Genomic DNA, 17,020 nt, shown 5'->3' with positions numbered 1-17,020 from the left:
TTCCCATTGCATGCTCTCTCTCTCTCTCAAAAAAATAAATAAATAAATAAATAAATTCTAATTGAAGGCCTCTTGGGGGAGAGAGTGGAAAGATGACAACTAGAACCTCATTTTCTGTTAATTGATAGCTTTGTGACTTTGGGGAAGTTTGGCAACTTCTCTGGGCCCTAGTCACCTCATCTGAGAAACAAAATATTCATAATACTGTTTATTAACAATAACATACAATCGGATTACATGGAAGATTCTTTTCAAATCCCTCGAACTCGAAGAACCTTGAATTCTAAAGATAATGAGAACCGCTTCCATATATTGGGCGCCAACACCCAGCGAAGCACAGTACCTGTTATTTACTCTGAAAGTTCCCTCCACCCCTGCGATGACTGCGTTAGCCGACGTGTTGCCGATGGAGAAGGAAAAGCAAAGCCTCACTCGGAAGTTAAGAAGTCCCCCCGAGATCACACAGCCAGTAGGCAGCAGAGCTGGGATTTGAACCCAGGTTGTGCCAGGGCCAGAACCTGAGTGCGGACTAGACTCTTCTGTGGGCGGCCGGATGAGCACAGAAAATGGTTCAGGACACAGCAGCTCTTCTGGAGAAACTCCCACTTTACCCCCATTGCTTGTTCTTCTGTCCCTGGGAGCTGGCAGCCGCCTCTCCAGTCAACCCTAGGAATGGGCATTCACACCTCATTAGCTCCCCTCCAGGCCCGAGTCACATGGCAGGGCGCTCCGATGGTCCTTCGAAGCCCACCACCTGCTCGGGGCCTTGACGCCCTGCTACTGCCCCTGCCCGTCCTCACCCTCCTTTTTGCTTCCCCCTCATAGCAGCTCATTTTTACCAGGGACAAATCGATTACTGGGCAAGGACCCGGAGCGTACAGTCACCTCCATTGCCACTGTGCCCAGACCCGTGCTGACTGGGGAGCTGGGTGGGCACAGAGGCTGATGCAGGTGAAAGCCGGAAGACACTGGCAGCGGAGAAGGTAGGGGGGAGGATGTCGGGGAGAAAGAAGAAAACCCATCCTAGTTGTGGGAGCGATGTCAGGACTGTGCTAGATGCTGCCACCGCACAGGTGAATATGACTCAGGACTCCCCGCCCCAGGCTCACATCTGGTAAGAGAGACATTCATTCATTCATTCAACAAATTTTACTATATATGGAAATTATCTTTCTAGGTGCTAGGGATGGGGCTGTGAGCAAGACCAAAAAGCTTTGCCCTTGTAGAGCTGACATTCCACTGGAGGAGGCAGATAGGGATAATATTTATATAGCACAGGCGATACACACCTGGTGACAAAGCAAACAGGGAAGGGGCTTCAGGTATGGGGGTGTAAGGAGAGGGTGGAGTTTGAGACAGTGTGCGTAGGGCAGATCTTATGGACCAAGTGCAATTTCAACAAAGACCTAAAGGTATAGAGTATTATAATATTCTCACTTACGCAGCACCTAAGCATTCAGCACGTACTGTGTGTGAGGACTTTAGTCCTAGGGGCTAAGAAATATGGCAGTGAACAAAATAGGGAAAGAGACTTGTCCCCTGGAACTTAGGTTGGAGCAGAAGGGAGACAGAAAGTTAAAAACAAAAAGAGAAAGAGAAAGATGAAGATAATTTCAGAGAATCCTAGTGTTGTGAACATAATGAGGCCAGCTGACGGTGGCTGCTGGAACTGGGTGTTCAGGGAGGCCTCAGTGGGAGGCAGCCAGATAGGGTTCACAGGGCAGCATGTTCTGGGTAGAGGCACCAGCAAGTGCACATGGCCGGAGGCCAGGTGAATCTGGTGCATTCAGATCCCCAGTGGTGGCTGCCGGGTGTATGTGTGCGCATGTGCGTGCGTGCGTGCGTGCGTGCATGCATGTCTTGGGGGTAAGGCAGCAAGAGATCTAGTGATGGGCAGGCAGCCCTGGGATGAGGAAACCTTGCAGGTCCAACAAAGCGTTTCAGTATCTAAATGCCCTAGGAAGTCCTTGCAGGCTTTGAAGCAAGGGAATGACATGATGGGGTTTACCTTTAAAAAAAGATTTCTCCTGTTCTGGGAAGAATTGGGGAAGGTGGGGGTGGGGGGAGACCCTTGAGAGGTGGAGGTCAGAGTCCTGGGCTGGGTTACCAGGAAGAGTGGAATCAGGGAGGCCAGTAAGAGGCTATTGCCAGTCCAGCCCCCTTCTGCTTTATTTCCTTTGTAGTACTTAGTCAAACATAATAGAGATGATCACACATATATAAGTAGTAATTATTAATTAATACTATCTAACACATATATGTTAGGTAAAAATTAGGTACAGTAAAATGCCCAAATGTTGATTTTACATTAAAATCAGTGAATTTAAAACCCATGAAAACATCCTCATAAACACCACCCAGATCAAGATACTTCCAACAACCCTACAAGGCTCCCTTACTCTGGCTGCCAGTCACTGGGTCCCAAAGATAATACTCTCCAGACCTCTTTTGTTGTAGATTACTTTTGCTTGTTTTTGAACTTCGTATAATAGAATCACACAGTATTTTTTGCTTATGGCTTCCTTCTTCAATGTTTTGTCTGTGACACCCGATCTATTTCACTTATTTATTTTTTTTTAAGATTTTATTTATTTATTTGACAGAGATCACAAGTGGGGGGGGGGAGCAGGCTCCCTGCTGAGCAGAAAGCCTGTTGCGGGGCTTGATCCCAGGACCCTGGGACCATGACCTGAGCCAAAGGCAGAGGCTTTAACCCACTGAACCACCCAGGAGCCCCATATTTCACTTATTTATTACCTGTCTTCTCCCCCAGAACTGCGTGCCCTTGTCCAATAGCGTAGTCACCAATCCCTGGAGTTACTTAAGTTACAATTAATTAAAATTAAGGAAAATTTAAAATTCAGCTCCTCAGTACCCCATCGCCACATTTCAAGTGTTCATTAGCTGTATGTGGCTAGCGATTACCAAACTGGAACTGGCAGGAAAAGCACATTTTGGTCATTGCCAAAAGTTCTACGGGACAGCTGCTCTGGAACGTCAGCTGGAGGAGGGCAGAACATGGCGTTTCTGGGCGGTTCTGTTTGTTTTGTTCCCAGTTGTATTCCCAGTGCCCGACAAGCTGCCCGGACACGGTAGGGGCTCAGCACTGAATGCTTGTTGAATGACACTGAGCCTGTCTGACAGAGGGATGACGGTGGCAGTGGTAAGTCGCGTCATGTCCTAAACCCCAGCACTGGGGATCACTGATATGTGTGTGTGCGCGTTTGCGTGTGCGTGTGTGTGGTGGAGGAGGGAGCCTGGAGGTGACAAGCGAGCTCCCCTTTAAGGATTAAGTAGGAGGGGCGCCTGGGTGGCTCAGTGGGTTAAAGCCTCTGCCTTCGGCTCAGGTCATGATCCCAGTGTCCTGGGATGGAGCCCCGCATCGGGCTCTCTGCTCCTCGGTGAGCCTGCTTCCTCCTCTCTTTGCCTGCCTATCTGCCTACTTGTGATCTCTGTCTGTCAAATAAATAAATAAAATATTTTTTAAAAATGGCAAAAGTCGACATTAAAGGGAAAAAAAAAGCATTAAGTAGGAGTTCGCGGCGAGAAGGTCGTGCAGCTCAAAGAACCGCGGGAAGCAAAGACAGGAAGGCCTGGATCGGGCGTGCGAGAGAAGTAACCTCTTTGGGGGACACTAAAAGTAAACCTGCAAAATCTCTTTAACCCCCTCCCGCACAAGTGAGGGGCCGCCGACGCACCTGCGCACCGACATCCGCGGTCCCCAGCTCCAGACCGCCGGGCCTGGCGGGAGTGGGGGCGGAAGTGAGCGTGCGGCGAGGGAAGTGGGGCGGAGCCTGCAGGTGGGAAGACCCGGGGCGCCGGCTCCCCGCAGGACGTCGGGGAGCTCTGCATCCGGAGCAAGAAGCGCAAGGGCGAGTGCTGCCGCCCGATGTCCGAGGGCTGTGAGTCGCATTGCGCCACCAAGAGGTCTGACGGCAGCGGGTGTCGCATGCTGGGGTGTCAGCGCCCTGGGTGGGGTAGGAGTGAGCGGGGAGGGCCCCCGGAAAGGAGGGGCCGAGGCGGTCAGGAGGGTGGCAATGACAGGGAGCTGCGATCGCACCTTCTAGCTGCCGGGGGGGAGCCCGTGGACTGACCCAAGGTGGGACACCCTCCCCCCACCCAACCCCAAAGGCTTGGAATCCCGGGTGGGAGGTGTGGGGCTTGGCGAAGCTTCTTCTAAGTTCCCGCTTTCGAGGTTTTATCTCAGCAAACTTTGAAAGTAGCCCTGTAAATGGGCACAGCTAGAAGGTCTGGTTCCAATCACGGTTCTCCGCCCATCCTTCCCAAGGGCTCCAGGTGTTCCTGGCTGGAGGTGGTGGGCTGTGGTAGCCTCTGAAATGGGTGTGCAGGAGAGCGTAATTGGTTTGCCCGTGAAAGGACTTAAGGAAAAAAAGAGGCCCCCTATGGATGAGTGTTTATTCACTCAGGATAGGCGCCTGGGTTAATAACAGGAAAGATAATGCCAGAGATTAGACTAGGAGGGCACCAACAATCCCAGAGGTCAGCCTGGAGGAGGCAACCAGAGACACAGACTGAACAGGGTCTGGGGGGGTCCCTTAAGCTCAGGCTCCACCGCTGTGTGCAAGCAGATGGACCCCAGAGCTAAACTCGGGTGGGAGTGGGGGCTGCCTCTTAGGGCTGAGGGCAAAGCCACCCCTAAGGTCAAGGTCAAAGTCCTCCCTTTCCTAGACATTCCTAGACCTGTATCATGAGTTGTCTCTGTCTGCTGGACCTGGCTTGTGTATTTCTGAAGATGAGAAATCATTTAAAATGATCTATGGCCAGGGGTGCCTGGGTGGCTCAGTGGGTTAAGCCTCTGCCTTTGGCTCAGGTCATAATCTCAGGGTCCTGGGATCGAGCCCCACATTGGACTCTCTGCTCAGCAGGGAGCCTACTTCCCCCTCTCTCTCTGCCTGCCTCTCGCCTACTTGTGATCTCTGTCAAATAAATAAATAAAATCTTAAAAAAAAATCATGTATGGCCATTATAAGAAAATTGATAAAAAGAAGTCAGCTAAGAGCATTTTCTCCTAATGCTCCTTCTTCTTTGCTGCCTCCCCCTCCTCTTCCCCCTCCTCCTCCATCCGTTCCCATGCCTACCCAAAACTATGTTCTTGCCCCTAGCTCTGAGAGCCTCCACCAGCAGGAAAGTGTGGGATGGAGGGATGATGCATCATCATTGAAATAGTTTTCAATGTTTGCTGCCCCTGGAACTGGGGGCTGGGGAGGCCAGGCTGGAATGGGCATTATACAGATTGCTGGGGGGAGTGAAGGGTCACAGAGAGGCAGGAAGCTTAGGCTTGGCCCAGTCCCCTGTTGTGGCATGAATGAAAGTCCCCAGAGGAGACTTGAGCTCCCCTCCCCACCCCAGTGGGCTTCAACCCATTCCATAATCCACCCTCCAAAAGCTCCGTTTACACCAGAACCCTTGGTTTCCCCTGACCTTCAGTACCAGAAATGTGAAAGAAAATGTACAAGACAAAAGTGTATAAAGAATTGCTGGTCTCAGTTGGTAGAGCATGCAACACTTGATCTCCGGGTCATGAGTACAAGCCTCATATTGGGCGTAGAGATTATTTAAAAAAAAAAAAAAAAGATTTGTCAGTGTTTATGGGGCATTTACTACATGCCGGGGTAGTGCTAGATGCCTTACACACATGATCTCATTTAATCCTACAAAAAACCTTATGAGGGATCAGAACTGTTATCACCCCTATTTTATGGGGGGAAGGAGGAGCCCGAGACAGATTGAGCAACTTGCTCCCAGTCACACAACTTTCAAGCTGGACTCTGGACTCTTCTGGGAGACCAGAAGAGAAAGGAGGGTTGAGAACGAAAGGAGAGCCAAGGAAAGAGCTTGAGGAAAAGAAAGATGGAAACACCTGTTGTGCTGTGGGGATTTCTGGGCAGAAAATGAATCAAGTGGAGTTTCAGGAAATTGTACAGCTGGTTGTGAGAGCCTTTCGAGCCAGATGCTGGCTCTCTGGCTGCATGTGTCACGAATTCTCAGCAGAAGCAGGCTTCACAGCAGCCCTGCTGTATTTGGGTGACATTTTGGAGATAAATAATTCAGATTATGGACCCAAAGTTCCCTACTTGGCTACGCTTCTGGGTAAGTGAGCCCCAGACCTAAGCCAAGGGTGTCCCCCAGGATGCAAGAGCTCAGGAGTTGAGAAGGAAACTGAGGTTCACTTAGAGTACCCCCTGTAAATCCTAGTGACACTATAACTTAACCCATGTCTTGGTAGAAATGGCTCCTGTACTCAATATGTCAGACAGATACTCAGTGTTACATGTACATCAGAAAGACACGGGTTACAGTACATAGCAGTACATGAGCTCCCCTTATTTGGAGAAAGTCTAGGAAACGCCCTTGGAAGGAGATATTGCAGGCTGAAAACCCAGCCTCCAAGGATTCCCAATGTCTTCAAATTTGGTAGGGGAGGGGGATGATATTGCTGATATTGCTGATTCAACTAGTTTCATGCAAGGCAGGAAAACTTTCCCTCTACCCTCTTAGGTTCATGTTTGGGGGGGGTCTGTAAATTAAACTGACAAAAAACAGATTGGCGGGGCATCTGGGTGACTCAGTCAGTTAAGCATCTGCCTTTGGCTCAGGTCATGATCCCAGGGTCCTTGGATGGAACCCCACATCGGGCTCCTTGCTCAGTGGGGAGCCTGCTTCTCCTTCTGCCTCTCCCACTAATCATTCTCTGTCTCTCTCTCTCAAGTGAACAAATAAAATCATAAAAAAAAAAAAACCAGATTGGCAAGAGAAAAGATAGGTTTGGGTTTTTTTTTTTTTAAAGATTTTATTTATTTATTTGACAGAGAGAGATCACAAGTAGGCAGAGAGGCAGGCAGAGAGAGAGGGAGGGAAGCAGGCTCCCCGCTGAGCAGAGAGCCCGATGCGGGACTCGATCCCAGGACCCTGAGATCATGACCTGAGCCAAAGGCAGTGCACTGCCTAACCCACTGAGCCACCCAGGCGCCCTTTTTTTGTTTTTTCTTAAAGATCTTATTTATTTATTTGACAGAAAGAGAGACAGCAAGAGGGAACACAAGCAAGAGGAGTGGGAGAGGAAGAAGGAGGCCTCCTGCTGAGCAGAGAGCCCGATGCGGGGCTCCATCCCAGGACCCTGGGATCATGACCTGAGCTGACGCTTAACCGACTGAACCACCCAGGCACTGCACCCCCCAGACAGATTTTTATTCACATACATATGTGGGGGGAATTTACAGAAAAAGGTGACTCAATGAGGCAGTTGGAATCTGGGACATATATACCATCTTAATTGGAGAAGGGGAATGGGAGAAGGACACTTTGGAAAATGGCTTCTTAATAGGGGAAGGGATGGGAAGAAAGGGCACTTGGGGGAAGTGAATTACTTTTAAGAAAGATAAATGGGCCCTTAGGAGAGTAGATGATAGATATGATAGTTTTGTTTTATTTTTTTCAAAGATTTTATTTATTTGACAGAGAGAGAGAGAGAGATCACAAGTAGGCAGAGAGGCAGAGAGAGAGGGGGAAGTAGGCTCCCTGCTCAGCAGAGAGCCCGATGCGGGGCTTGGTCACAGGACCCTGAGATCATGACCTGAGCCGAAAGCAGAGGCTTAACCTACTGAGCCACCCAGGCGCCTATATGATAGCTTTGTGACAATGTCTGTTTAGGTGTGGTGCTGACTTCTCCAGTGGTAAGACTCCAGGGATAGGAGTCAATCTTTCCTGGTTGCAAGAAACCTCCCCAGAAGGAAATTTATGAGTTGAGTTCTTTTGGGAGGCTCTGTTTTTAGGCAGATAAGGGGCTTCAGAAAAAAAGCTTATTCTCAATTGCTTTCAGCTTAAAATAGCTGCACTGTTCAGTGGAAATGAAATATGAGCCTCACATGTAATTTAAAATTTTCTAATGCCCATATTTAAAAAATGGAACCAATTTTGATAGTATATTTTATTTATTTTTAAAAAATTCTTTATGTTCAATTTAGTTAACATACACTGTACTATTAGTTTCAGGGGCAGAATTTAGTGATTCATCAGTTACTTATAACACTCAGTGCTCATTAAATCAGGTGTCTTCCCTAATGCCCATCACTCACAGTTAATCCAACCCCTCCAGCAACCCTCAGTGTGTTTCCTATAGTTAAGAGTCTCTTGGGGCACCTGGGGAGCTCAGTGGGTTAAGCCTCTGCCTTCGGCTAAGGTCATGATCTCAGGGTACTGGGATCGAGCCCCGCATCGGGCTCTCTGCTCTGTGGGGAGCCTGCTTCCCCTCCCTCTCTGCCTGCCTCTCTGCCTGCTTGTGATCTCTCTCTGTCAAATAAATAAAAAAACCTTAAAAAAAAAAGAGTCTCTTATGGTTTGTGTTCTTCTCTGTTTTCATCTTATTTTATTTTTCCTTCCCTTCCCCTATGTTCATCTATTTTGTTTCTTATATTCTACATGTGAGTGAAGTCATATGGTATTTGTCTTTCTCCAATGGACTTATTTTGCTTAGTATAATACCCTCTAGTTCCATCGTCAGTGCAAATAGCAAGATTTCATTCCTTTTGATGGCTGAGTAATATTCCATTATATATATATATTCCATTTTATACACACACACACACACACACACCCCACATCTTCATCCATTCATCTGTCGTTAGACATCTAGGCTCTTTCCCTGTTTTGGCTATTGGACATTGTTTTTATAAACATGAGGTGCATGTGCCCCTTCAAATCACTATGTTTTTAACCTGGTAGTGCAATTGCTGGGTCATAGGATAATATTTTTAGTTTTAACTCAATCAAAAATGTTATTTCAACATGTAAAATATTTGAGATATTTTGCATTCTTTTTTTGGTAATGGGACTTCCAAACCCAGTTTGTATTTTACACTTATCCCAGTTCAGGTGAGCCATACCTCAAGGGCTCAGCGTGTGGCTAATCGATACCATATTAGACAGCATATGTCTACTACAGTGTCCGGCATTAGGAATTTTTTTATGGATTCAAGCCTGCAAATACCCCTGCTTGCTTATATAGCTGAATTTCTAGCAGATCTAGAGAAAAAAGTTACAGCAAGATGGGGAGCTCCTGGGATTAGGATATTAAGATGAGGCATGTCAATTGCAAGGCTACAACCCATAGGACATCTTTTTTTTTATGGAGAGAGTGCGCATGCGGGAGAGGGGGTGGGGGGTGGGGAGGGTGCAGAGGGAGAGGAGACAGAATCTTAAGCAGGCTTCATGCTGAGCTCAGAGGCTGACATGGGGCTCGATCTCACAACCCTAAGATCACAACCTGACCCAAAATCAAGAGGCAGACACTGAACTGACTGAACCACCCAGACATCCCTCCCCCCACCAGAGGACATCTTTATGGGAGTTAGACAATGAAGACTCCTCTGGGCTCCAGGCTTGGTGAGAGGAAGGTGCTTTTGAACAACAACAGGACAACAAATCCTCCCTTTCTCCCAGCAGTCTTGTATTAGTGCAGAAAAACAAGAACCACTCCAAAGAGTTCAGGTAGAAAGGATTTAATACTTTATTAAAGGAACAGGGGGTTTGGATCTTTGCCTTTTACTTCCCACAGAGCCGAACTTCGCACTCATCCCGGGAAATGAGGGACATTTCCCTTGAGTCCTTTACAGTCTGTAACACAGTGCTGGACACTATGGTCATTCGGATGTGTGAAGAAGCAAATGAATACAGATTCTTCCCAGGGCTGAATGTGGGCACCAAGGAGTATGACCCAACCCTGTCTCAGGGCCTGAGACCCCTAATGGGTTACAGTACTGAAAGCTACTCTGGGACGCCTGGGTGGCTCAGCCCATTAAGTGTCTGCCTTCAGCTCAAGTCAGCGTTCCAGGGTCCTGGGATCGAATCCTGAAGCGGGCTTCTTGCTCAGTGGAGAGTCTGCTTCTCCCTCTGCCTCTCCCTCATCATTCCTTCTCTCTCTCTTTTGCAAAAATAAATAAAATCTTTTAAAAAAAAGAGCTATTCTGGTTGAGCCCTCACTTAGGCATGACAGACACTTACTTGGCTCCCCAACAGCCGTTGCCCACCTTGCTTGGTCACTGAACCCTGGTGCCGTTGGGGCAGTACTGTGCCCAGCCCTAGGAGAGGGATCATATAGTCCAAGCCAGTTATGGCGATCCCATACCCTCTGCCCAGCACTTGCTTTTCCAGCTTCCCTTGGGGCCAGAGGTGGTCATGTGACCCAGTTGGAGCCATTCAGATAAGGAGAAGTCAGCCTGGAGGCTGACGAGATAAGAAGGCCTGCTAAGAGAAACACTCTGCCTTCACCCCTCCGTACACCCACCCCCTACTCTATGCTTCCTAACTTTGAATATGGGGGGAGAACATGACGTTAGGAGCTGCCGGGAAGGCACCTGCCAGTTGAGAGGAGGCTCGAGAACGGCAGGGCAGCCAGCATCCAAACAGATGCCCCACTTCTACCTCCAGATGTCTGGATGTGTGGGAAATTTGTGTCCCTAGTCGTTTAAGCCATAATGACATGGACTTTTTGTTCCCTTCAGGTAAATCCAGTCCTACTTCAGAAACCAAATTCATTGACCACAAGCTACAAAATCCTGAGGCTGGGAGAACATCTCAACTTTAATTAGTTCACTCTCTTCTTCTTTTTAAAGATTTTATTTATTTATTTGACAGAGACACAGTGAGAGAGGGAACACAAGCAGGGCGAGTGGGAGAGGGAGGCTTCCAGCAGAGCAGGGAGCCCGATGCGGGGCTCAATTCCAGGACCCTGGGATCATGACCTGAGCTGATGGCAGACACTTGACTGAGCCACCCAGCTGCCCCTTACTCTTTTCCTTCTTTGCGTGAATCTTCTCTCCTGCATCCCCATTGAGGGTCAGTGAATTTCCACTTGTACAGCTCAGTGACCGGGACGTCAGTACTGCCTAAGGCAACCCAGGCTTGGTGGCTCCAGGGGCTATAACATTTTTGTATCGAACCAAACCCAAGGTGAGCCGAGTTGGGCTCTCTGCTCAGTGGGGAGCCTGCTTCCCTTCCTTTCTCTCTGCCTATTTGTCATCTCTGTCTGTCAAGTGAATAAATAAAATCTTGAAAAACAAAACAAAACCAAATTCCCTACAATTCCACTCATTTGTCTCAGTATGAGTAATTGAGAAAGAACCAGGAATTGTAGAAAGGGTAGGGGGATGGAGTTTGATGGATGTAGTGCCAACTTTTTTGAATTATGTGACATTGAGAAAGTTACTGAATCTCTCTGAACATTAGTTCATCTAGACAGTCAATAAATTCTCCCTCCTGGATCATTGTGAGAATTTGCTAGCACAGAGTCAGCCTGCAGCCATTGTTAGTGGTCTGAGCCCTTAACACATCGGTTGTGTCAGCTTGGGAATTTGGCCCAGAACGAAGGTATGAACCCAGGACAAGGACTGGGAAGCTTTGATGCAGGCAGGAATATGGGCCATTCTAACTCCCCACTAGAAGTGTGTGCATGTGTGTGTGCACACATGAACCTGTCTGAGAACTTGAGGGCCAAGGAGGGCATCCCAGGGAGGTGTGACTGGGCCCCAGAGGGAGAGATTCCCAGTGTGGCTGTTTCACAACCTTGTCTCCAGGCTGTCCAGCCTCTCCCCACCTGGTCCCAGACCCATCTGTCCTTCGCCTGATCTGACACCTGCCTTGATGGGACATCAAGGAAGACACTGATTCAGCAAGAACATTCAGGATCCCGGGGAAGGTTGCAGGAAGAGCTTTAATTGCTGAGAATCCAATCAGAAAAGGGAGGTACTGGTCAAGGGGGTGTGGGGGGACAGCCAGGGGGAGGTGGTCGGGAGGAGCATCCTTCAGGGGTTCTACTCTCTGGAGCGGCCGGCATCGAGGCAGACGCCGAAGTTGGTATTGGTGATGGAGCCCACGATGGTCTTGTCCACCTCACAGGTCAGGCCCCGCTCACAGGGACACTTGTAGTAAACCCCATAGAGCGTCTGCAAAGACACAGAGCCAGTGGAGTCACAGGCTGGTGGGGGGCTCCTTTGGGCATAGCCCACCCACCGGGGCCTGACCCTGAAGAACACCAGGCCCGTGTCCCTTTTCAGTCTGTCTCCTCCCGACTGCGACGCCAGGGGGCGCTGTGAGCCCGGAGGACCCAGGTTCTGGGTCCCACTCAGCCTCATTTGCGCTTACTAGCTAGATCTCCCTGGGGGAGACTCTATTTACCCATGCGCGAAATGGGCAGGACAAATCCCCGTCCGCACCCACCTCACTGGTCAGTTGTGAGGATCAAAAGAGTTGAGCGGATGGGAAAGTGCTCTGAAACCTGTTGACCTCCCCCTCTTAATCGCAGCGTTCAGTGTCCGGGATCCCCCTCCCCGCTCCCTGATTCTACCCCCAAGCCAGAGGGCCCTCCTCCTCTGAGCTGTCCCCCTTCCCGCCGGCACCTACCTTGGCAGAGCACTCGCTGTTCTCGCTGGCCTTGGGAGCGCAGCGGGCCAGGCTCAGCCCGGTGTCCCGGTGGCAGCACTTGCTCTTGCACTGGGCGCTGTTCAGGCAGAGCTCGCCGTCTTCCTGCCGGGCGAGGGGGTGGGGGGTGGGGGCGGTGTTAGCTCGGGACCCCTCCTCTTTGTCCCTCCTCTGCCCCACCCCCCACGCCACCACCCTCTACCGCTGACAGTGCCTCCCCCGGTGCGGACGTGTGTAGAGGAAGCCAGCCCGTGGGGTTGGCGGCCAGTCCGTTCCCCCTCCGCCCCCAGTAGTGGGAGAAGCGGGCAGGGTCGTGGCTGCGAAACGGGACACGGGTTCTAGTACCCGTGGCGCTGCCAGCTCCCTGGGTAATCCTGGGCAAGTCACGCTCTGCCTCAGTGTTCCCTTGGAATGTGCACAAGTGACCCAGAACAGGGTCTCCAGACCCTGGATCCCGCGTTCCCCTGAGGAGTCTATGGATGTGGAGGACCACTTCCCTGGAAAACTCCCCGCTCCCTGGACAAACTTTTACCTACAACCTCAGGCGGATCCTGGCCCCTCTGAGCCACCCAAGGCCCTGAGTTAAGAACCTTTGGGTAGGGGCGCCTGGTTGGCTCAGTTGTTAAGCGTCTGCCTTCTGCTCGGGTCATGATCCCAGGGTCCTCGGATGGAGCCCCGCATCGAGCCCCGCATCTGGCTCCCTGCTCAGCAGGAAGCCTGCTTCTCCCTCTCCCACTCCCCCTGCTTGTGTTCCCTCTCCTATCTCTCTGTCAAATAAATAAAATCTTTAAAAAAAGAAAAGAAAAGAACCCTTGGGTACAGAGGAGGCAAGGGGCAGTGGGAGAGCAGGGCTCTGGGGCCATCAGCCAGGGCTCCCCCATCCCTGCTCAATGCTTTCCAGCGGCGTGACCTCAGGCAGGTGGCTTCACCTTTCTCTACAACTGCTTTCCATCTGCAAATGGGTTTGATGCTAATAGTAGTTATCTCGCGTGCTTAGTATGAGAACCAAATGAGTAAATGTTCCTGAGGCATTTGAAACGGTGTGTGTCACTCAAGGTCAGAAGCCACAGTCACTGGGGGAGCTTTTTAAACTTTAGCTGGACCTTCTGAGCCAGGGTTTCCAGCACAGGGACCTAGGGTTTTTGGTTTTTTTTTTTTTTTTTAAGACTTTATTTACTTATTTGACAGAGAGAGAGAGGCAGTGAGAGAAAGAACACAAGCAGGGGGAATGGGAGAAGGAGAAGCAGACTTCCTGCAGAGCAGGGAGCCCGATGCGGGGCTCGATCCCAGGATTCTGGGATCATGACCTGAGCTGAAGGCAGACGCTTAACCACTGAGCCACCCAGGCACCCCAGGGCTCTGGATTTTTATAAAGCTCCCTCAGCCAGGTCCAATCACTGCTCTGAGCATGCTCCCTGCTGATCAGCTTAGTTTGAGCCACCCGCCCCACCACCACCACCCCAGCAGGGAAGAGGCACAGGGTAGACCTGGGCAGTAAAGGGAGAGATGCCTCACCTCTAGGGATCCAGGCAGCCCCGGGGCAGAGACATTAGAGGTAAAGATCTAAATTTTTAAAATCCCCACCTGGATCTTCAGATGACTCCTCCCCCGACGGCCCTCTTACCAGATTGATAATGATGCCCCGAGGGTCAGGAACTGCATAGACCACTGCAAGGGCCACGAGCAGAAGAACGAGGATCTTCTCCATGATGAACGGGCACAGCTGGGACAGGTGGCAGCTGGCGGGTCAGGTGGCAGAAGATAGCCCGCTAGGGTGGCAGAGCTATAAAAGGGGCTCTGTCCACATGTGACCCACCTTCCCCCGACCCACAGGGCTTGACGTGAACAGAGGCCCAGGTGTAGCCAATCTGCTGGGGGGAGGGTCCTGATAAAGCCACTGGGCGGCACCAGGCACTGTGTGTGTGTGTGTGTGTGTGTGTGTGGTGATGCTGCATCATCGTTGGGTGTGGACTTCTGGAACACTCTTACTTGTACAAGTTATAAACTGGGCAAGTTTTCTGTTCTGAGTCTCAATCTCCCTATCTGTCAACGGGGGATCCTTTCAAGAGTTGGGGGTGCTGAGGGAATGAATATGTTAGATGTATCTTAACACACTTATCTCTCACTCTGGGTGTTCTGCCCTCCTGCCCTCAACCAGGGGGCTGCCTCCATGAGAGATCTCAGGGGTCCTTAGGAAGGTCCTCCTCAGATAAGCCCTTCCTGTTTCCTTTCCCCTTCTGTTAATATCTGCAATCCCAGAGTTAGAGACTCACCCCTGCAGGGAAGGCTTCCACTCACCCTGTCCCCTACCCAAGGCCATGTGCGGGCATGAACAGTAAGTCAGTCCTGGCTGAGAATGAGGAGGTCTTGTGAGCTTCAGGTGGCCCCGGGGCTGGAGGCTGGGAAAGGCGCAGCTGCCCAAGTGTGCTCAGGTGTGGGACCAGAGCAGCTTTCCCTGGAGGACTGGTTGTTGCGGCCAAGGACCCTTCCCCATCCCAGGGCATGGAAGACTGCTCCAAGGGAGGCCCCCGATCAGGTTGCTGAGAGCAAAGCTTTGATCCAGACTTGGCTGCCAAACTCAGTGCTCACAAGCGGTGTGACCCTGGGCAAGTCATTTCAATTTGTAAGCAGTCTGAGCCTCCATTCCAGTTATCTACCTGAGAAAAATGATGGCTCCTTCTCTGTAAGGTCAGGATTGAACAATGTCTATGGGAGTGCCTGGCGTGTAGTAGACACTCTGCCCATGTAATACCAGCCCCTTCCTGTCCCCCTGACACCACTAGAGGGTGGAATATAGGGGAGAAGCTGGAGGAACCAGCCAGGAGACCCTCAAAATGGCAGAAACCTATCAATTCCAGACACAGAAATACCACTGATTTAAAAAAAAAAAAAAAACCACTGTTCTCTCTTATATATTTATGGATCTCAGTGTTAAAACTGCTTCTCCCCCATGAGCTCATTCTGGTCCCTCCTTTGCTCCGCACCTCCTCCACCCCAACACCCCTGTGAGCTGAGCCACAGGAAGGGTGATTATGCTTTCCTTGGCACAAGTCAAGGCCAGGAGGCGGGGAAAGAGACTGGAGGAGCTATTTCCATCTGTGAAGGGAATTGTGAAAAATGCACGAGTCCTATGTCTAGCTGGTCACAGCCAGCTTCCCAGAGGAGAAAGAATGGGTTTTTCTCTTATTAATGAAGAGTATAGCAAAGAGAACTTTGACCAATGTTTGTGCTTCCAAAACATAAGGAAAAATTAAATAGTTTTTTTTTTAAAGATTTTATTTATTTGACAGACAGAGATCACAAATAGAGAGGCAAGCAGAGAGAGAGGAAGCGAAGCAGGCTCCCTGCTGAGCCTGCTGATCCCAGGACCCTGGGATCATGACCTGAGCCAAAGGCAGAGGCTTTAACCCACTGAGCCACCCAGGTGCCCCGGCCTCAGTGTTTTTTAAAAAGCAGATTTCCCCCTGGCCAAGTCCTAGCACACGGATAGTGAGGGTTGGGGTGATGTCATGCCTCTTGGGGTGATAGTGGGGTTGGGGCACAGTGGCTGTAGACCTAGAAATGCGGCCAACTTCTTTTGGGTGTTCCCTGCTCTATATTCTCCAAGATCTCCCAGGACATACATACAAAGACAGGCCTCCAGCAGCCGTTCTAACAAATGAGCACTCTTGCCCCTATATCTATCTATCTATCTATCTATCTATCTATCTATCTATCTATCTATATATATATATCTCCCACATTTTCTTTATCCATTCATCAGTCAATGGACATTCGGGCTCTCTCCATAGTTTGGCTACTGTTGGTGATACTGCTATAAACATCGGGGTGCATGTACCCCTTCAAATCTGTATTTTTGTGTTAAGATTTTATTTTTAAGTAGTCTCTCCACTCCAGGTGGGGCTTGAACTTACTTAGCCAGTCAGGAGCTCCTGATCCCTTGTTCCTTTTGCTCTGGGTCAGGATCTCTGCTGATTAGAGTTCTTCGGGCTGTGTCATGGCCCAGACTTCTATTCCGGAGATATCTGGGTCTTGATGGGTCTGTCCCTGTGCTGGGTTACTAAAGTCTTTACTAACTGATTCCTGACTTCCATTAATTTTCACAACTGCATGTGACAGTAACGGGAGGCAGCCCAGGCATTTCCTGAGCTCTGCGTGCATTCCTTCTGCTCCCTCTCTGTATTACCACACTCTCCGGTCTAGATTGTCAGGATACCCAATCAAAATCAGTAATCTCTTTTGAAATATTAAAGTATAAGTGACACAGAAAAATTCGCGCTTTATAGTGTATAGTTCTATGACAAACGCATATATCGTGTCACCACCACCACCACAACCAAGATGCAGAACACTTGCATCATCCTAAACAATTTCCTCCGACTGCCCCTTTGTAATCAACCCCACCACCAGAGCCGTGCTGGCAACCACAAATACGTTTTATTCTCTATAGTTCTGGCTTTTCCATAATGTAATAGAGATGAAATCAGACAGTATATACTTAAATTTTTTCTTTTTCTTATGGCCTCTTAGCATAATGCATTTGAGATTCATGCATGTTGTGTCAGGCTTAGGGAGTTCGTTTCTA

The 17,020-nt window shown here is 49.8% G+C and overlaps 1 protein-coding gene across 2 annotated transcripts; it reads right to left on the bottom strand.

Annotated features, from left to right (window-relative positions):
- Positions 1 to 11,828: 11,828 nt before the first annotated feature.
- Positions 11,829 to 14,143, bottom strand: CLPS (colipase; the record flags this gene model as incomplete). 2 transcript variants are annotated; one of them, XM_080806834.1, is made up of 3 exons in its annotated part: positions 11,829 to 11,960; positions 12,418 to 12,540; positions 14,060 to 14,143. In XM_080806834.1, 3 exons carry the CDS (start codon positions 14,141 to 14,143, stop codon positions 11,829 to 11,831), a joined length of 339 nt encoding a protein of 112 aa, XP_080662960.1. The 2 variants fall into 2 exon arrangements, with proteins under 2 accessions (XP_080662960.1, XP_080662961.1); XM_080806835.1 differs by lacking the exon at positions 12,418 to 12,540.
- Between the last annotated feature and the right edge of the window lie 2,877 nt (positions 14,144 to 17,020).

Source organism: Martes martes (genome assembly GCF_963455335.1).
Source record: "Martes martes genome assembly, chromosome: 6".
NCBI lineage: Eukaryota > Metazoa > Chordata > Mammalia > Carnivora > Mustelidae > Martes > Martes martes.
The sequence above is the reverse complement of the archived record's forward strand: the minus strand, read 5'-3'. Positions and strand labels throughout refer to the sequence as shown.